General features: G+C 44.6%; 1 protein-coding gene across 1 annotated transcript in view; it reads right to left on the minus strand.

Moving 5' to 3' along the window:
* Positions 1-21,710, minus strand: part of SBF1 (SET binding factor 1) — a gene marked incomplete in the record, with an annotated part of 417,110 nt that overhangs the window by 90,435 nt on the left and 304,965 nt on the right. The window contains 5 exon segments of the mRNA XM_078779651.1: positions 4,417-4,521; positions 4,640-4,774; positions 14,165-14,361; positions 15,803-16,019; positions 17,161-17,300. Of these exon segments, the coding sequence (XP_078635777.1) occupies positions 4,417-4,521; positions 4,640-4,774; positions 14,165-14,361; positions 15,803-16,019; positions 17,161-17,300 (794 nt within the window).

The raw sequence follows: 21,710 nt of genomic DNA on the forward strand, positions 1-21,710 counted from the left end.
TCATTGTGAATTTTTTTTCTCAGCAACTGTTGGTCTGATGGGCACAACATTTTCACCATAGGCATGCCTCCCACTGTGGAATATTTTAATGATAATCATGACGTCATAGGTCAAGTGGTACAGGTGCCATCTTGGAAAAACGGAAAAATGTTGCACCTCTATATCTCCAAAACCGCTGCATGGAATTTTTTTTTAACATGGCTCATTGGAAAGAACTCCATATGGGACATAGGTGTTGTTAACGATGACGTCATTGGTGCCATAATTATGACGTCATAATTCGACAGGGACAACACTTAGTCTGATCAGTTTGACATGTATTGAGCATGATCTTTGCAACAATTATATTAGAGAATATAAATTTATGATGTCATCGCTCACGTTGTCTGGCAGCCATATTGGATCAAAGGGGAAAAAATGTTCAAAAACAGAAGAGTTGGCTCGCAACAAGTTGACTGCGCAGGGTAAGTATTCTATGAATAGCATCTAGTTTCGGTTTTAATAGCAAGTTAAGGTCGATGAAGGCTTTGGTAAAACAAATTATGTGAAAATCCTATGAATTTTGAACTACTTCCGGCTTTTAAGGACAACGTGGGGATTGATCATGATGGGTCAGATGATCTTCTCAAATGTTCTTCAGGACCTCGCAGGTTTATTCAAACTCCGACTCTATTTTTGTTTTCGGTTTTGGTGGTCGCTGGAGTGGTTGAACACAACGACAGCAAATTTGGTGGAAATTCAATCAACCTTGACTTAAAAAAAAACTTTAGAGATTTAACGTGGGAAACAATTACGATGACAGCATTAAGTACAACGTTCTCCCTTCCTTCCCCCACACCTCACTTTCCTCTCCCCTCGTGCCACACCTCCCCCATCCCCTTCCCCCTCTCCACTTCCATCCTCTCCCTCTTCCCTATTCCCTCCCCCTTTATTCCCACCCCCTTCCTTCCCCCACCCTCTCCACCTCCCCTCTCTCCCCTTCCCTCCCTACTCTTCCCTTCCTTCCCCCCTCCCCTTCCATTACCTCCACCCTCTCACCCCTTGCTTCTTATCCCTGACACGAAGCGACTCTTCGTTGCCTGGCAACGCCAGGTACTTTTTCTAGCAAGAAATAAAAAATGGGTATGTTAGGTTCTTCACATCCATTACATCTTCTGGTGTTGGCCTAATGGTTCGGGTGGCGGGCTTGGGATCTTAAGGTCCTGAGGTCAAATCCCTTTGAATTAACGCCCGGTGGGGTTGACTCAGCCTGTCATCCTTCCGAGGTCGGCAAAATGAGTACCAGATAACTAGTTATAGAGAGGCATTGCATCAGCGGCAGACGCGCCCACAGAAATGATGCAACCAGCATCCAGGTGGCTGCACACGAACCACCCACCACATATATTAAATGCATCACATTCGAAATACATTCACACACTTTTCATTGTATTCGCACAAGCACTTGGTGTTCGTTTTTGAAGCTATGCCAATGGGTAGAGTAAAGTAAAGTACGTACAGGAATATAAGAGAACACGTTGCACAGATAACATCCACTCGTAACAGAGATGTAAGAACAAATGATACCGGTAGTGGAACTCTCGGTGGGAGAGAGTAATGCGTGGAGGTAAGTAGTCCACTCTGACAGGCGAAGTAATAGTGAGTTATGGATAAATAATCACAATGTTCTTTGAAGCCTACAGTTATCTAATTATTCTAGACGTTATAATGAAACAACAATCAGGACGACGTTAAGCGATGACTCCCTGCACGTCTATAAAGTATCTATAACGAGGGTAATTAGAATGGGAGTACACGTCTATAAAGTATGTGCTATCAGAATGTGAGTACGTCCATAAAGTATTATAATTAGAATGTGAGCACATCTATAATTAAAGTATGTATTAGGTGTACCGGAAAGTAATGTTTTTAAAAGAGGAATACGCAGCTTAAAAAACGACATTGCTTTCCGGCACACCCAATACTATTGGAATGCGAGTTTGTCTATAAAGTATGTAGAATGAGAATGTGAGTACGTCTATAAAATACATACCATAAAACTACACAAAAGTCCAGGTGAGGGTAGGCAATCTTTGATTGCTCATTCCAGTTTATATAATGCTTTTATTAGGCTTTCAGTGAGGTTCCCACTCGAAGCTTATTGTTCTTTTTGGTTCACGAGTTATCAAACAGAGTGACCACTATATTCGTCATGGGTGTGTGTCTGTGTGTCTGTCTGTCCGCAGCATAACTACCCGATAATATCATCCAATATTGATGAATCTTGGGTGGGAGGTTGATATCATGATCTAGTTGTGTCCTGCCTCGAGTGGGCGTATTGCGCCCATTGTGGGCGGAGCCACACCCGAAAAAGATGTCTTTTTAGGGGGTAATAGAGTTCAAGCTACATCTTCTCCGAGGGGTTTGGTGGAATCTGACAGGGGTTTCGGTATTTGGTTAGGCCAATGTCATGTGTCTAGCCCCACAGAGCTCGATTTTTCATTTTCGCCCCAAGGTCAAGGTCACAAGGTCACAAAATTTAGAAAAGTCGATTTTTGATGGTTTTATTACATTGTTCGCTTCCTGATAGGGTGAAATGTCGTACATGATCTTATATTATCACATACATCATGAAATACAAGTTTTCCAACAAATTTCAGAATCTTCGACCTTTGACCTTTGAAGGTCACAAAGGTCAAATTTTCAAAGTTGTCGGAATCAAACCGAATTTTCGGTATTGTGTAGCTAACTAACCTCATAACTGATTATACATTATTTTCTATCTCATTTCTAGGTCAGTAAACTTCGTTTTGACATTTCCAGGCCAGCACCACACACAATTACGTACAGCTGGCTCTTAAAGGCCTGCGCACGCAGCGCATTGGGGCCCTTTGTAAATAGGCATGTACACCGCATGTCGGGGGCCGACACCTGACATGTGGGCCCCCGACCCCCCAGTCCGGGCCTGTTTCGGTTATAGTCCGTCCTTTGTCATAGAAAACCGCTCGCTCGTGAACCATCGTCGTCTCCTGACTTGTAAGGATTATTTTATTCTCAAACATTTTGTGGAGACGATTCTGAGAAAAAATTATATCTAGCTCTAAGAAATTTTAACTCAAAGAATATACACACATGTACCTTAGTGCATCATGAATGTTGTTTTTGCAATTTTGACTTTGGCTGCCATTGCCCATGATGTCATAAACTTTAAACATCTTCTCCAGAATTGCTGAACGGATCAATGCAAAATTTTACAAATGTGATCACTGAGCCATGGGGATAAAAGTTTGCGGGAAAAAAACGTCATTGGTTACATGGCTTGACGGCCATATTGGATTTCAAAATAAAACTAAAAGCACATTTCTCCGAAAATGCTTTTCCGATCGAAACGAAACTTGAAACACGTTTACATTCCGATTGGGGAAGATATTTGCAAACTATGATGTCATCAGTTGTGTGATTTGGATGCCATCTTTAATGTCAGGAAATTTAAAAAAATCTTTTCTGGAATATCTCTGAACGGATCAATGCAACATGTCAAACATATGATCAACAAAATGTCAAACAAAATCAAAATGCCAAACATATGATGTGGAAAAACGTTTCTGAACTATGACATCTTCAGTCAAATGGTATGGTGGCTATCTTGGATATCAGGAAAATAAATGGAAAATCCATATTTCCAGAACTGCTTAACCGATCCAGACCAAAATTTACAGATATAATCCACAACCGAGGAGGAAAATTTATTGAAACTAGAACGGCACTCAGTAGAGAGCATACCTCCGCCAGGTTGGCCATATCACTCAATGGTGAAGAATCACTTTAAAAATTCTACAAGCTGGATCCGGATCAAGATCTTCACCAAAATCTAATCATTTCGTTGTTGTCACATACGCTACATCTCTGCCAAATTTAGTCCGAATCCGTTCACAACTTTTAAAGATATTTTGTTCACAAACGGACAGACAAACGGACAGGCAGGAGTGAAAACATAACCTCCATCCACCTTTGGTGGCGGAGGTAATGATGATGTCATCAGTCACGTGGTTATGGTGGCCATTTTGCCTGGAAGCCTATAATCACTGTTTACAGTTATAGTTATAGTTTATGTTCGTTAGGTATTTTGTCTTATGATTAGAATGTTATTGAATGTAAGTATCCCAAAAAATAGATTTTTTTGGACTCATTCAAGGGGGTTTTTCGTGCAATTTTTTTTCGACTTGGGACACATTGAATGTTATTTCAATTAATTTAAATGGGAAAATTCGCTTCCAAATATGTTGTTTCCTGAAACGTCACACATTTTACGGACACATCAACGACGTTGTAGGAGAACGTACTGTACCTGTACGGTCATCTGAAGGTTAAAATTAGGTTGTTTAGGTTGAATATATTTTCTAATTTCTTCCTTCTCTTGAGTATAAGAGAACCCACCACCTCTGGTAAAGCTGTTAGGTAGAGAGAAATCCACAGACGTCCCAGTAGCCTGCTTCATTAGTGTTCCCAGCCGCAAATGGCGATGCTTCTCATAAGCAGCTTCTATGAGAATCAAAAACACGAATGAAACACAAATTACACAAAGCTGCACGGCCACATAATTCTCAAATCACTTACTCCAGGCTTCACAATCATAGCTAATGGCCTTCTTAAAACATACCAGCATCAAGAGAAAGAAAAGCAGAAGAATGAACGCTGAACCTGTTCCTTTCCATCTGGTTTGGCATTGCATGGATAATTGCCTGAAGGTACTTCTCTTGCTCGACACTGCTTGAAGATTCTGATGAAGAAGCCCCTGCGGGAATATGGAGTAAATGGGAAAGCGTCATTTGCAACATCATCAATGAAGACAACCTTCTAAACAAGACTGTGCCACAAAACCAGCGGATTCTCCACACAATCAATCTGAATCGACAGGCGAGTACTCCAAATTTGGGTTTATTTTGAATGTAAAACCAAATTCAGATGAAACAGTACACAACCAAGCAACTCAAAACTGGCTATTCTTCTTTCGTGCCACTTCTTATTCCGCGTTGACGTATATATATTCTTTGAGAGAGCATTCATGAAACTCCCTCCCCCTGCAAACCGCTAGTACTTGCTCGAGGATTCTACATCTGGAAGTGTTTTCACCATTGTTACGGTCTGTGACCTTTCTTTTCTTCTTCCTCACCCCTCCCCCCCCCCACGAGTTCGACCAAGTGGTTTGGTTCCACGGGTATAAAGCCCATGATTGGCTGTGGCCGTGGGACAGGGGAGGGACCAGGAAGGTGATTCAGAGGAGAGAGGGGCCATTTTGGAGGAGGGCTCATGGCAGAGTGCCTTTTCGTGTGTTTGTAGAGTTTTTAGCTGCAATCTAGCTGCCACCTGAAGGTTGTGTCGGATCAACCCTTGATCAATATCTTTCTTGGGAAAACCACATTTCCAAGCTGGCCTCCAAAGCCAGTCGCCGACTGGGCATCCTCCGTCGTGCGAAGTCCTTCCTTGGCACACCTGAGCTCCTCACCACATACAAGGCTTTCATCCGCAGCTCAATGGAATACTGTTCCCCCCTCTGGGCTGGTGCTCCTGCCTCACACCTTGCTCGGCTTCACGCTGTTGAGGCCAAAGCTTTCAGAATCATTGGAATCTCCTGCGATGTAGTCAACTCCGAGGGCCTTTCACTCACTCACCGCAGGCAGGTTGGTGGTCTTTCTGTCTTCTACCGACTCCTCTCCGGCCTTGCTCCCCCAGCTCTCTCTGTGTTCTGTCCCCCCAATATTCCTTCAGGTTGCACAAGATCTGCCTGCAACCCTCTTATGGTTAAACTGCCAAAGTCTAGGTAGTCTAGTAGGAAGACTAGGTCCCCCTGCACCCCCCGGAGATATACTTCTAATCAGTGTTTCTAGATTGGAAAAAATGTGTAGAAAATGACTAGCTATGGCCCCAAGCTGAAAAAATGTCCCACATACCATTTTTATGCAAATTACTGCTGCAAATTTTATGCAAAATTATGCAAATTTTATGCAAATTTTTGATGAGGAGTAGAGTTGAGGGGTCTTTGAGGGCTTCATCGAGGTGCTCTCGGTTGCAAGACTGGGTCATTCTGAGAAGCACAGCAGGGTCAGAGATCATGATGTTCTCCTCCTCAGTGAATCTCTCCATCAACAGCCTCTCCATTGCCTCACACACTGTTTTGAGGCAAAAGAGGGACTTTGCGTAGGCCTTTCCACTGAGAACACCTTTGAGAGATCCACTTGTTACTAGTTGTGCCTCAAAGAGAATCTCTGCATATCCAGAACCACGCATCTTGTGTCCAGTGAGCATCCCGATGTAGTTCATGGATGTGTGGAAGGGTCCAATCGTTACTACATGACTAGCAAATTCATTTGGCCAGCGCCAGATGATGGGAAGGGCTTTCATGCAGACACCCAGATCAAATGTATTCAGGACCCATCTCTGACCCACCTCAGCAGTTGCTGCCTCGGAACGCTTCAGTAGCTCACGAACAACTGCGTTGTCTGTGATCGGTTGGTGGATAGGCGTGCAGTAGTCGACTGTTGATTTGCTGGGTGGGGGAGAACCAGTTGCAGAGGTGAAACCCCCTAGCCCAGGCACAGGCTGCAGGCCATTGCCATGCCATGCAGGCACCAGGCACAGACCGATCACAGACAACGCAGTTGTTCGTGAGCTACTGAAGCGTTCCGAGGCAGCAACTGCTGAGGTGGGTCAGAGATGGGTCCTGAATACATTTGATCTGGGTGTCTGCATGAAAGCCCTTCCCATCATCTGGCGCTGGCCAAATGAATTTGCTAGTCATGTAGTAACGATTGGACCCTTCCACACATCCATGAACTACATCGGGATGCTCACTGGACACAAGATGCGTGGTTCTGGATATGCAGAGATTCTCTTTGAGGCACAACTAGTAACAAGTGGATCTCTCAAAGGTGTTCTCAGTGGAAAGGCCTACGCAAAGTCCCTCTTTTGCCTCAAAACAGTGTGTGAGGCAATGGAGAGGCTGTTGATGGAGAGATTCACTGAGGAGGAGAACATCATGATCTCTGACCCTGCTGTGCTTCTCAGAATGACCCAGTCTTGCAACCGAGAGCACCTCGATGAAGCCCTCAAAGACCCCTCAACTCTACTCCTCATCAAAAATTTGCATAAAATTTGCATAATTTTGCATAAAATTTGCAGCAGTAATTTGCATAAAAATGGTATGTGGGACATTTTTTCAGCTTGGGGCCATAGCTAGTCATTTTCTACACATTTTTTCCAATCTAGAAACACTGATTAGAAGTATATCTCCGGGGGGTGCAGGGGGACCTAGTCTTCCTACTAGACTAAGGCTCTCTGCTCACCTTCACTCTTTCATTCCCCTTTTCTCCCGCCTCTGGAACAAACTCCCCCACTCCCTTCAATCCCACTCCTCCCTCCAGGTCTTTAAAACAGCTGTTCACCACCATCTCTTATCTTCCCCCATCGAAAACCTTGATCTTTTCTACCCCCGGTAATTCACCCCAGAGTCCTTGCAGTGTTCATATGTTTTATTCCTCTCCCACCTCCCCCCAAGTCCTCCCGATGTCCCTGCTCTCAAATGTTGTGTTTGTGTCCTTCCCCCTCTCTCCCCATCTTGTCTGCCGCTCCCCTTGTTTTTTGTGTGTGTTTGTGTGTGTGTGTGTTTTTTGTGTGTTTTGTGTGTCGGTTTGTCTTTTTGTGTGATTAATGTTAGCTCTTTCACGAGCCTCGATGTTGTATACAAAAAAACCCAAAAAAAAACAAAACAAAAAAAACCCCTGCGGCCACCTCTGTACCTGAAGGTTGACTTTGATTAAACTCTTGCTACCGCTGGGCCTGCATTGGGGCCTACTGTTGGGGCCTGCATTGGGGCCTACCGTTGGGCCTGCATTGGGGCCTTCTGCTGGGCCTACTGTTGGGGCCTGCATTGGGGCCTACTGTGGGCCGGCCTTGGGACCTTCTGCTGGGCCTGCATTGGGGCCTACCGTGGGGCCTGCCTTGAATGCAGTGCTTATTTCGAACTCTCGCTGCAGCTCCTGCAGTTCGGATCCCCCAACCTCGCCTTGAGTGGATACTTGTGGATACAGTACCGCTCCCATCCTCATCGTCTGGGTCTCTCCTCTTCAGACCTCTTCAGGACCACCGGACTGTAGGTCCTCCCTTGGGACTGACTAAACAAGCAGCACCCTCCAGCTCTGGCTGCCTACTCCTACCCTCTTGTGCTGGCCCCAGCCCTGGCTGCCTACTCCTTCCCTCTCGTGCTGGCCTAATCCGGTTTTTCCCTCTCTTCTCCCGTCTTTGTTTCCTTTTTATTTATGTGTAGAAATAGATTTTGAGTGTGATAACCTATAAATAAAGGCCGGTGTGATTGAATGCTTGGCTTGGTGTGCTTCAGGCCGTAACAACATATACTATGGAATGGCTTTCGAAATGCACAATTGTTGGGGGTCCATTTTTGAAACTTGCACCCACTGGTCAGACAGCTGTCAGATCCACCCACATTAGTCGCTTGACTCCACCCACCCATGGCACCAAGATAAAATAATATGATCGCCATCTTGGTTTTTTGGTGGGTCGAAGACATCAGGCCTGTAGACCTCTGCTGATTATATATTGCTCAGGTTTGTTGCGTCAGATTTCCATTGGCTTTGTTTGTGTTGAGTGTTACTCACGATGAATTACCCCGAAAAATATAATCAATGTCGAATAAGTGACTCCCTAAACAAATAGCGTTATAAAATTCAATAGAGGATTTACCTCTTCAATAGAGGTAAATAAACCCGAAATCCAGTCATTATGGGCCCGGCACCGAGGTGCTATTGGAACCATTGTAAACCTGGCCCCGGAGACCATGTGGGTGATCCCATCAAGCATTCCTCACTCCTGTTTGTCAATCAATCAGAATTGATAGGAATGCAATGACATGTCGGGGTTACCGTGCATGACTCAATGGGTAAAAACGTGCAAGTGAGATCGCTTGTACTTACATCGTTTTACATAATTTTGAAAGCTCTAAACTAGAGGTTCTCAAAGTGGTCCGTACCGCCCCCCAGTGGGCGCTGGGAACTTTCAGAGGGGCGCTCGAGAGTACACGGGCGGTAGGGGGGCGCTGGCAATGATTTGGGGGGCACTGGCGATTTAGAGGAGCAGCGGCGATTTGGAGCGCTCATTGGGCTTCCTGCAGTCTGAACAGGTTATCCAGCGCCATTCGGCAAATTGGCCATCCAATCAACGACCACATTCTTTCCCCCTTCGCATGGTTTTTATGATCACATATTCGCTGATGTCGTGTAGGTATTTTCTTGTCCATACATGCTCCCGCAACAAACATGGTATGACACCAGCGAAATACTATTGGCTGCCAATGCGGCCAATAGTACAACACGAATTTTTGTCACGTGGTGCCATTTCAACCAATCGGCTTGCAAGAATCTTTTATGCGGGATATAATACACTATTCGTGCTGGACTATTCAACGTGCCTGGTTCAATTTTACAGCCTGGCCTTGCCAGCACAGACATTGGGCAAGGTATGAACAGTCAGTGTTAGCGCTGGTGTTAGTCTTTCGACATTTTGGCGTGTTGATTTCGTTATTCAAAAAAGCTTCACGTCCGGTCGGCTTCAAGATGTCGGCCTCAAAGAAAAAGTGTCGTCAGTATTCCGTTGAATACATCAAGTATGGATTCATTCCATCTCCGACGAACAAACAGTTACCGATGTGTTTGTTGTGTGGTATCACGCTGTCCAATGAAGCAATGAAACCATCTCGACTGAGCGAGCACCTGAGTAAAAAGCACAGTGATAAGGCTCGTGCAGAGGTCAGCTATTTCCAATCGCTGAAAGAGAAATTTGAGAAGCGATCCACGGTAACGACGATGTTCAAAGCCAGCCAAAAGCTCGTGGATAAAGGACTGGAAGCGTCGTATAAGCTGTCATTGCTCATCACCAGATCTGGAAAACCGTATTCAATCGGCGAACAGTTGATCAAACTCGCTGTTGGGGAAGTGATAAAAACCGTTATGGGCCAGGATCCGAATCCAGTTCTCTCGTAGATTGCGCTCAGCACTGATTCCGTGGCCAGGCGGATTGATGAAATGTCATCAGATGTAGAAGATAAGCTGTGTAGTGAGCTGAGAAGCACATACTTCACCATCCAGCTGGATGAGTCCACTTTGCGTGACAGTGAAGTTCTGTTACTCTGCTACGTTCGCTTCATCCGTGATCAGGAAATGGTGGAAGAAATGTTGTTTGCCCGCTCTCTCCAGACCGATACGAAGGGTTCTTCCATCTTCCAAACGTTGGAGAAGTACTTTACTGATAATAACATACCGATGGAGAACATTCTCGCTTGCGCGACGGACGGGGCACCAGTGATGGTTGGCCGTCAGTGTGGTTTTATGGCGCTTCTGAAGAACCAGGTACCCTCCGTGTTCGCCATTCACTGTCGTGCACCGCCATCATCTTGGAGCAAAAGCTCTCAGCACCAGACTTCATATATCACTCAAACAGTAATCAAAGCAGTGAATAAAATCAAGGCGTCGTCTCTGCATGATCGGCTGTTTCGTCAGCTTTGCCAGGAGAACGATGAGGCATTCGAGCGGCTCCTGTTGCATACCGAAGTTCGATGGTTGTCCAAAGGCGCTTGTTTGACCCATTTCCATGCCCTCTTTTCAACAGTGGTGGAGTTTCTGTCGGAAATTGATACGGAGCTATCGGAGAAAGTGAATGCGATTGAACATGATGTGGCTTACCTCACGGACTTATTCAGTATACTGAATGATGTCAACAAACAACTCCAAGGTGACCATATGACGCTGATTAAAGCAAAGAAAGTGATCGGCGCGTTCGTAACCAAGGTGACTCTGCACAGGGAAACCCTCGGCCGCAGAGATATGTACCACTTTCCCCAGTTGGCAAAGGAAACTGCTGTTTCTGATGAAGAGCTGCTCGTTTATTGCAATCACCTTGAGAAGATTCGTGGAGATATGGAGCAGCGTTTCAGAGACATGCTAGAACTGTCGATGCCAGCATGGGTGATCAACCCATTCAAATGTGACATTCAAGATATGAAGCACGAATTACAGTACGAAATTATCAACCTCCACAATGATGATGAGGCGAAGGCAAGATTCTCGCAGCATGAATACGGCAAATTCTGGATTCTGGAGCGGGGCGAATACCCCGCAATGTGGACAGAGGCAGAACTGCTGCTGATGGCGTTCCCCACATAATACCTCGTTGAAAGAGGGTTCAGCGCCGTGATGGTGCTGCTGACCAAGTATCGAAACCGCCTTGACATTACCAAGAGCGGCGATCTGCGTCTCTACCTCACTGAGATGGAGCCAGACGTTCGTAATCTCGCAGCGAGTCACCAGGCCCACCCTTCACACTAACGGTATTTGGGCCTGTGATAACAGATTCCCAGTTTGCCTCACCTGGACCTGTTCTGCTGAAACATTGTAGGTCGTGCAAAATAAAATAAAAAGTAAAATAAAATAAAGTAAAATATTATTCAGAAAATATTTGGCTTCTGCTATTTTTGCTTCCTATCTACATAAATTCTGGGTGTCCGACCACGAACGATAGGACAAGGGGGGGCATTGGGCCGGTCCAAGAGGGCAGAAGGGGGCGGTAGTCCAAAAAAGTTTGAGAACCACTGCTCTAAACATTCCCCTATATGTAGATATGTTGATTGTTTTTAAGACCTTCACTCATTCATTCCTCCTTTCCCCCACCTCTGGAACAAACTCCCACACTCTCTTCAATTCCACCCTTCCCTCCAGGTCTTCAAAACAGCTGTTTCTCACCATCTTATCTTTCCCCATCCAAAACCTTGATCTTTTCTACCTCCGTTAATCCACCCCAAATCCACCTCCTTAAAATTCCCTGTTTTCTTTCCTTAAAGTCCTTGTATTGTGCATCTTGTTTATCCCATGTACCCAGCCCCAGGCCTCGCCCTTCCACAGATCTCCTGATGTCCCTGTTCTCTACTGTTCTTGTGCTTCCCCCGCTTGCCCCCTCTTTCCCCTGCTCCCTTTATTATATGTTATATGTGTTAGATCTTATACAAGCCTCGACCTAGGATACAAAAAAATTAGAACAATGCGACTGAGTCGCCAATATCCACAAAACGCCTTCAGTGAGAACACCCGGCAAGATAGAGGCTGCCAGAGAAGCTTTTCAGGCTTCTCCGAAAATTCTACACTCCGACTTGCACAGCTAGTGGGAACTTCTCACACGACTGTCTAGGACTTTGTGGTCCATAGGAGATGGGGACATTGCTTTTTTTTGTACACAGAATCGAGGCTCGTGTAACAGCTAATACATTGAACATGAAAACATGCACAGACACATACAACATGCAATGAAGGGAGCGGGAGACAAGAGGGGGAGAGAGGGAAGCACACAAGCACAACAACAGAAGAGAACAGGGACGTCAGTAGATCTGTGGAAGGGGGAGGGCTGGGGGAGGAGGGAGGGGTACACAGTATAAAGCAAATGAACACTTCTAGGAATTTCAGGAAAGAAGTTGTGGATTTAAAGAGGTGGATTTGGGGCGTTTTAATGGGGGTAGAAAAGATCAAGGTTTTGGGTGGGGGAAGATAAGAGATGGTGGTGAACAGCTATTTTAAAGACCTGGAGGGAGGAGAGGGATTGAAGAGAGTGTGGGAGTTTTTGTTCCATAGGCGGGAGAAAAGAGGAATGAAGGTGTGAAGGTGAGCAGAGAGAAACTTGGCAGTTTCACAAATATACAGCTCGTCACGCTGTATGTCGTTGAATATACACACACATACACACAACACACACAAGATTCCTACTGTCACTAAGTAGGAAGTAAGACATCACAATTGCCACCACCTTGCCCGACGCATCGGAAGAGCTTAAGAACCCTAGCTAACAATATACCCATGACCACCCAACAATTTATCCCCCCCCCTCCCCCCCCCCTCCTTCATCCCCACACATTCCCCAATCAGCCATCATCCCCACAAGATCCACCACGATACCACACGAGTACCTGCACAAACTTGATCTTTAAATTGATTTTCATTCTGAAGGAGAGGAGATGTAATGTAATCTAATGCTGTTTCTGTTCCTTGTTTTGTAAAATAATATACTGTATATGCTCTTGCGACTCAAGCTGGATCGCGGGAGACCTCGCGAGAGTATACCACAGCATAGACCTGACAAATAAGGCAGTTATCTTACACCATCCCAAACTGCCCCAATCAATCATCACCACCACAATACCCATCACAATCCCACAACCTCCCCCCACCCCCCATCAACTGTGGGCCTGGGCGGTGTAGGTGTCGAGTTCGTTCTGCGTCCAGTCCGTGCCGTATTTTTTCTGGAGTGAAATATAACTGATTATATTTATCAATTAATACAAAATCCCGAATAAACCATCAATTGAATGGAAAAATAAACCTACCAATCTGTAGCGAACATTTAACTGGCATTTTCATCTGCACTACCAACACTGCAATCTTCACAAACACTATCTTCGTCTGATTCGCTCTCACAAGGCTCAAAACGATATGGATCTACAATATCCGCAAAAGTGTTTCCATCACCAATTTTGTCTTCAAACGTTTCTTAAAAATCCCACTGATCAGTTTAAACAAACTGAGAACCCTCAGAATAGCTAATGACGGAGGAATCAGTATCAGAATCCGAGCTCGGAATACACTGTTCTTGATGTAAATCCACCATTTGGATCAAGGTGAGTTCACAATGCGACGTCACTGGCAAAATCAAAAATCGCATCTCAAGGGCATATTTTGGACACTTTCTGATTAGCAAGAAAATTTAAAAAAGAAAAAACATTCAAATTAGACCGTGATTAATGATTTTCATTGGTTTTCAGAAATGTTTTTTTTTAGTTTGGGTTCCGCTTTTGAGACCAACTTCAACATCACAACTTGTAACTATTTTACACCACAACTCAAATATAAGAATAAACATCGCACCTCAACAAACATCAAACGGTCTGGTATAACAAACAATACGTTCCGTATCAAACGTTGCATGTACAAGTATTAACCTCGCACTGCCAAATGCACTGCCTAACCAACCTGCAAATAATTTATGACCCTAATATTTTAAAAAGAAGCCAACAGTATACCATTACGACAAGCCTCTTGCCAAAACAACTGCCATTTCGGCCAAAATGGGAGCTCACCTGAGGAATGTGGAGATTGGCCTTTGAAAAGGCCTGCGACCCCCTTTCCATGAGCTGCGCTGGAGCGAAGTAGCACTGCTTTGGTGCGTGTGTGACGCCATAGGACGACAGGAAAACGGTTGTGACGATAGCAGCTAGCAATCTTGTGTAACGTGACATCCTGTATACTCTGGGGCACGATCACCAGCCCAGGATAACTGACAACAGGAAAAACAAGGCAAGTTACAAAAACATTCTCACAGATGCAAAATTTGATGTTAAAGAGAGCAACTCGTTAGTTATCACGACTTTTCAAAAATGTGTTGCTGTTTAAAGCTCCAGCAACTTAAGACATATTTGGCCATTGAATACACTGTCATTTTGAATGAAAATCAAACAGCTCATCAAAATATCATCAACACCTTACTCCCCATCTTACGGGCTTTCCTTTTCCTCATGTATGCATCCCACATGCACAATATAGCTTCATCGTCCATTGTTTTGCCATGCCAGAAGCCTCCATTTTTACTGGGAAATGCAGTCTACACTTTACACGAGTAAAGAGCCTCACCCGAAAGGGCGCGACCATTGTAAAGACTGATTTTTGAGTGCGCGTGTCCAAATAAACCAAATAAAGCTGGGTACATACATGCAAATAAACTTTAATATAGTGTACACATGTTGTTAACATAGGATGCCAATGTATGAAAGTGGTAATCTAGACAAATACCCCTGGCAAGGCTCTACATGCTCTGTTTTGTTGCAACTACAATAATTGCAGGATATGTGCTGAGCATGCATTACATTACAAATGCAGAAACAACATGTACATGTTCGATCAATAACATCCATCAAGCAAAATGTTCAGCAGCCTCCTTCCTTTGTGCAAAATGTAAAAAATAGCGTTAATTACACATTGAAAGCCACTTATGCTACCAACATCTGCCATTCAAGTAGAGTCCAAAATTCACACATTTTGGGATTTAAAAATATCTAAGCTATTGCACTGTACCATAAAATTGCACTGTGCCATAAAGAGTGTGCCACAAATGAAATCTGAATTGGCAGGTGGGATTTACATTCCAGTTATACTGTTTCATCGTGAACATCAACATCATCATCATTTCATATGCAGCTTGTGGCTGCTGTTTGCACAATTGCAATGAGCATGGCAGTGTCGCTGATGCAGTGCTCCTTCTAGGTTCGGGCAAGAAACAATTTTCACCATGCCAGTGATAGCTTGCCTACTCTTCGCAAAGGGCACCGTGGGATCTTTAACCTCCACCAACTAATTCCAGCAGATGGGACACCCAGTTTAACATCGATCCGAGGGATGGCACACCCACACGGAGACCTTACCCTGCCTGCGAAATGCCAGAATGACAGTTTATAGCTGGGTTGAGATGCAAACCCATGCTAGACAGCTCAGAGATGAGTGTGCATACACCAAGGCCATCCTACCAGCCCATCCCATGGTGAAAACCAAAGGGCATTATATTGAAAATTCAGCAGCAAAACTTCCACGATTAACCAAGCCAATGAACCACCAAATAATAAAACTATTTCCAATCTACCGTGCCTTATCGCTACCTATTTCACCAATGTAATAGCAATGTTTCAGGCAACAAGGTAATGGATGTGTGCGCACTGGTTATGTACCTTTGGCAAATGGCATACATGCGGTTGAGGGTTGAAATACGAAAGAGTTCAGATTTTGAGCGCGTCAGGCTACTACTCAGAGTTCCAAGGCCCAGCCGCTGGTAATCCCGGCAGCAAGCTCGCTCCATGGCATGATCCACTGCCATCTTTTCAGGAGACTTTAATGTTGCAGATGTGAGCGTGCTGTTTGTTAAGGTCTTGTCTCCCTCATCTGAAACTAAAAACAACACCATCAATATCACAAGGATGTAGTTTATACATCCGATAAATGATCATCTCAACTATCAAAACAAACAACTTTGGATGCCAAATATCACAAGTCAAACGGTTTATTACATTAATAATGGCGAATTATATTTATGCAATATATGCATAAAATAAATCACGTTGCTTAAAAATAATTAATTCTGCCCAAACCTTATATTTTGTTCCAATAATATGATGCACTGCTGAAAACTATTAATAAACGAACAACAAACCCTGTTCTAAAGAATGAGCAAATCCAGTGATTCACTCATTCTTTTTAAATTCAGATAAATGTATAAGAGTGGTGTTGTCTTTTTCCTTTTAAAGCCAATCCAGCGTTGCCCTGAGGGCATGGGTCAACCACAATGTATGGATTGGACCTACATCTACAACCAGGTGAGACAGATTAAATCATCCCTGAAGATCACGAAAAAACAGACTAAATTTTAAATTGATATGATTGTGACAATAGGACCAGTTAAAGCTCCTGAAGATGACAATCAAAATCCTTCACACTGTGAACTTCTGGGATGTCAAACTCAGTGTTGTTACCACCAGACTACCACCATACCCATTATATATTTATCCCCAAGCTTTTTGAGAAAAAAAACGGGAGGATATTGTTATCGGCTACGTCTGTCTATCCGTCAGCCATCTCCTCCAAAATGGTTGTGCAGAATTTCACGAAATTTGGTAGTTATAATCACCACATGGCAAGAAGCAGCGTCATTTTTGGCCTCGACCCTGAGACGGAGTCAAAAGGTCAAAGAATAAAAAATGCAATTACGGGCACATTTTTAAATTACATTTTCTGCTGTATATGCAATCAACATTGGGGGATGCATGAAATATGCAACGACTTCGGATTTGAACCTCGGTTCATGCCCAAAGGGGTGTGGACAGGGAGTTACAGGGGTCAAAACGGAAATTCTTTCAAACTCAAAATTTGATATTGGGTCATTCATGGTGGAACGTTTTGCCATCTTTCAACTTTGCATTAGGAGGGAAGTGTGGGGAATTTTGATAGAACACCATCGACTTTGGTCTAGTTATAGTTACTATCAATAACAGAAAAGTCATGGAATTTAACAATTTTGTTTTTCTTTTCCCACCTGAAATCTGGTCTTCATCATCACTGTCACAAGGATATGGTCTATCAGCCCATGACGGAGGTGTGAACTTCTTGCGAGAGGTATGTGGCCTCAAAATGGTTTTCATCATCCCTGCACGCTTCGCATTTGTAATCAATGTCCTGGCATAAGTGGGTGGTGAGAGACGGTACAATTACAAATATTGGCCTGTTTACTCTCATGAAACTCACCACAGACCTTACCATTTACGACACACCTCTTCCAAATCAAAATATTGAACGTGTTCAATATTGTTTCAGATTAAACAAGCAAAAACAAAATAAATAAAATGCAAAACAAAGAATCTGGGTCAGTCATGTTGCCACCGTTTTAATTGCATAATTATGGTTTCAAATGTCAACAAGAAAGGCACTCGGTCGAGCGCAAAGCTCCGCCAGGCTGAACAGCATAAATTTTGTATCCCAACTCATCCAACCAAGTTTTATCATAATATATATGTATATATATATATATCTATATATATATATATATATCTATATATATATCTATATATATATATATATATCTATATATATATCTATATATATATCTATATATATATCTATATATATATATATATATATATATATATACATATATATATATATATATATATATATATATATATATATATCTATATATATATATATATATATATATATATATATATATATATATATATATATATATATATGACATGTACATTTCGTTTCCTTTCAACCTGCTCGTTTACGTCCTCTTATCCATTGGCCCAGCATCGTTCGAACCGAATTTGACTGCTCAATTAGGTCCATAGTTCACGCAGTATAAAACCGCGATTCACACCGCGTGACCGTTCGGCGCACTTCATAGGAATAAGGTGTGGAATCTCGCGAGGGTTTAATTCCCGGTCTTTCCGGCCATGCGGTCTCGAAGGTATTCGGGTTGTGACCGATAACCCTTCACCCGTGGTTGGGAGATTGGCAATTTAAGTTGTTTTGCAAGTTTGCGCCCGACGACCCCATGGACCCGGGGTCAGAGGGGAACCGGGTACTTCACGCCCCCCCCCCTCCCCCCTTAGTACGTCGACCGACCTGGGATCCGCATCAAAACTGGTGTCAGGAGTGGGATTCCAGAGGAGCCACACACTGACCACAGGCGAAATTTTGAAAGTCAATTGCTAAAAGACATGTGCAGGCTCCTGTCAATTCGGAAAAACAGAACAACGCCCTTAAGACCACAATCTGACGGGATGGTGGAAAGGTTCAATCGGAACTTAATTCAGCAATTGGCCCTGTTCACCACCACCCGTCACGACGATTGGGACGAACATCTCCTGTATTTGTTAATGGCCAACTGCACTAGTCAGCACGGGGCCACCGCATGTAGCCTGGCGCTGCTCATATACGGGCGGGAGTTGCGGCCTCCCGCTGATCTGCTATGCTGGCCCGTGCCCGAGCGTCCTGATAAACTGCCGGGGGAAGGCTACACACGTCACTTGGATAATGGTTAGGGATCTAGAGAGACCATAGGGACTGAGATTTAAGTCGTGACCATGAACTGTAGAGGGGACGTAGAGAGTTTAGTTGGTTGTTAAAAAAGGGTGTGTGCATAGTGTAAAGGGACACTGGGGAAGCACGAGCTATAGGGGAAATCAGTTAAATAGATGATGCTGTGTGTGTGAGTATGAATTGAATTGTGTTTGTGGTGAAAATAATTGTTTTGAGTAGCATGGTGTGGAATGCATGGTGTGGAATGCATGGTGTGGAATGCATGGTGCGAAGGATTGGATGGGGGGTGGGGGGAGGAACCCATTCACGAAGGCCCAGGGGGTAGTGTAAAGTTAGATAGAGGGTGTAGGTAAATTACAATGGATATTGACACCTGTGGTGCTGATTGTGGAAATGGTAGTGTTTTGTGAGGTGCATGAGGCAGTAGAATGGCTGGGCGTGTGGCTTGGTTGGTAGAGATGGTTGACCGAGGCACCCCGGTCACTGAGAGCTCCTCGGCCAGGTAAGGTCGTAGGTAGGCTCAGGGAGCCAGTTAGGTTTGCGTGTGAGTGGGGCCTGAGGATCCAGGGAAAGGACTCGGGTTGCCAAATGCCAAGGTGGGCATCAGGTGGTAAGTGCCAAGGAGGGCCTTCCCTAAATAGGTTAGGGTGAGGAGTAGGCAAGCTCGGGAGGCAGCTCCAGTGGACAAGGGGGCACAGGCGGGTAGACCTGCTGGGGAAGCCACATGACCCAGCCCCGAAATTGTGCAAGGGCACAGACAGAAAAATCGTGGGGTGAGACCCAAATTCCGGGGAGCACCACTGTATGGGCAATGGGAATTCGGGTTCTTAGAACCACATAGTTTAAAGAATGCTGATTGGCAGGGTACGACCCGGGGAGGTTAAATGTGTAATGATGTTAGTGCAGTTAGGATTTGTGAGGACCCCTTCGCACCATCCACAACCATCCACTAGGGGATGAATTTTGCACCACGGGGCTCGATGTTTGATGGGTGAGATGCATCACGACGTGAGTGCGAAACATTGTTTTCATTCCGCCTTTCCTTCCTAGGGGGAGTTGGGGACGAATTTCGCATAAGAGGGGGACGTGGGAAACAAGACGTAGAGACGAATTGTAAATACAAGGAGGGCTGGGGTAGTGTAGTCGATGGTGGGGTGCGAACGGTTAGGGCCGAGCTCGAGCTCACTCTGCCGGAGTTCCTCTCACCCATTCCGTTTGCCTTGTTTTGCATGTGCCACCGTTGCCCTTTCCTTGTGCTCATTGCGCTTTGTCTTCCTCCCCGCCCCAGGACCATCATGAGGACTCACCCTGCCGGCGCAGCGTCTTGCTGCCATCCATCACCCATTATGGACCACTAGCTTTGTGGTCACACATTTCCACTGTTGCAGCTACTGGCTGCCCCATCATCTTGCTGGATGGATCACCTGTTGGGTGGCATTGATGCCACACCTTTGGACCACGTGTCAAGTGGCCCTGTTCACGAAATAAAAAAATGACCCATGTGTGGAGACCCACGACCCACGTAAAAATGACCCACGTAAAGGAAGGTTTACCGTGGGAGTTGTTGTATGCAGATGATCTGGTGTTGATTGCGGAAAGTATGGATGGACTGAAGGAAAAGATGAACAAGTGGAAGGAATGTATGGAGACAAAAGGTCTGAAGGTGAATATAGGAAAGACGAAGGTGATGGCAAGTGGTAAAGCATGTGATGAGGTGGAAAGAACTGGGAAGTGGCCATGTGCTGTGTGCAGGAAGGGTGTCGGAGTGAACTCCATTCAATGTACAATGTGCGCTGAGTGGGTTCATCAAAAATGTAGTGGTCTGAGAGGGTCATTAACCAGTGTGGCAGCTACATTCAAATGTAAGGTGTGCACAGAGGGAGCTGCAGATGAGGAAATGTTGAGTTGGATCTTGGAGACGGCGTGAAGTTGGAAGGTGTGAAAACATTTTGCTACCTCGGAGACATGCTGAATGGAGAAGGTGGATCAGACTCGGCAATGGTTGCTGGAGTGAGATATGCATGGAAGAAGTTTGGGGAACTGAGTGGTGTGCTGATGAGGAGGGGAGTGTCGTTGAAGCTGAAGGGAAAGGTGGATGCTGCATGTGTGAGAAGTGTTATGATTTATGGGAGCGAGACATGGGTCATGAATGTAGAGCAGCAACGAAGGCTGGAAAGGGTGGAAATGCGAATGGTTCGGTGGATGTGCGGAGTATCGCTGAGAGAGAGGAAGACAAATGATGAATTGCGAAAGATGATGGGAATAGAGCCTGTGATTGATGCTGTGAAGAGGAACAGGTTGAGATGGTTTGGTCATGTGTTGAGGAAGGATGAAAGTGACTGGTTGAGAAGAGTGATGGAAATGAATGTAGAAGGAAGTAGAGGACGGGGAAGACCGAGAAAGACTTGGCTAAAGATGGTGGAAGAAGAAATGCGGGCAAGGGGGTTAACAAGGAGAGATGCAGAAAATAGGGCAAAATGGAGAAGATTATCATGGGGACCGCAAGGCTAACCCCCACTCTAGCAGGGAAAATGGCCTTAAAATGCATGTTGTTGTTGTTGTTTGTGGAAAGGTGAAAATTCGATGGTCCTTATGATCTTGAAATGGCCTGTATTCCAGTCAGGGCCAGCCGGTTTTGTTAGGAAGCCTACCAAGGCAAGAAGCCACAAGATTACTCCAGCAACAAGTGCCTCCATTCTTTATTTTTTTTGTCCAGGTCCTGGGTCACATTTTTAAAAAATAAACCATGTCTCGTGTGTAAATGTAAAAATGTTGCCCACCGGATATGTGTTTTGTTTCAAAATTCCGGTAATACGCGAACAGTATAAGGTTATGTGTGTGAATCTGTTAGGGTGCCTTCACATACACGGATTATTCTTACGAGTCCTTACGGATCGCCAACTCGTAGTCAATCGCAAGCATCCGTAAATAACGGAAGATGATTTTTGACATGTCAAAAGTTGTTGCGAGTTGTGACGAGTTATCTACGGATACCAGCGAGTTATTTACGGATGCTTGCGATTGACTACGAGTTGGCGATCC

The sequence above is a fragment of the Myxine glutinosa genome, chromosome 1 (assembly GCF_964187855.1).
Source record: "Myxine glutinosa chromosome 1, kmMyxGlut1.1, whole genome shotgun sequence".
In the NCBI taxonomy this organism is placed as follows: domain Eukaryota; kingdom Metazoa; phylum Chordata; class Myxini; order Myxiniformes; family Myxinidae; genus Myxine; species Myxine glutinosa.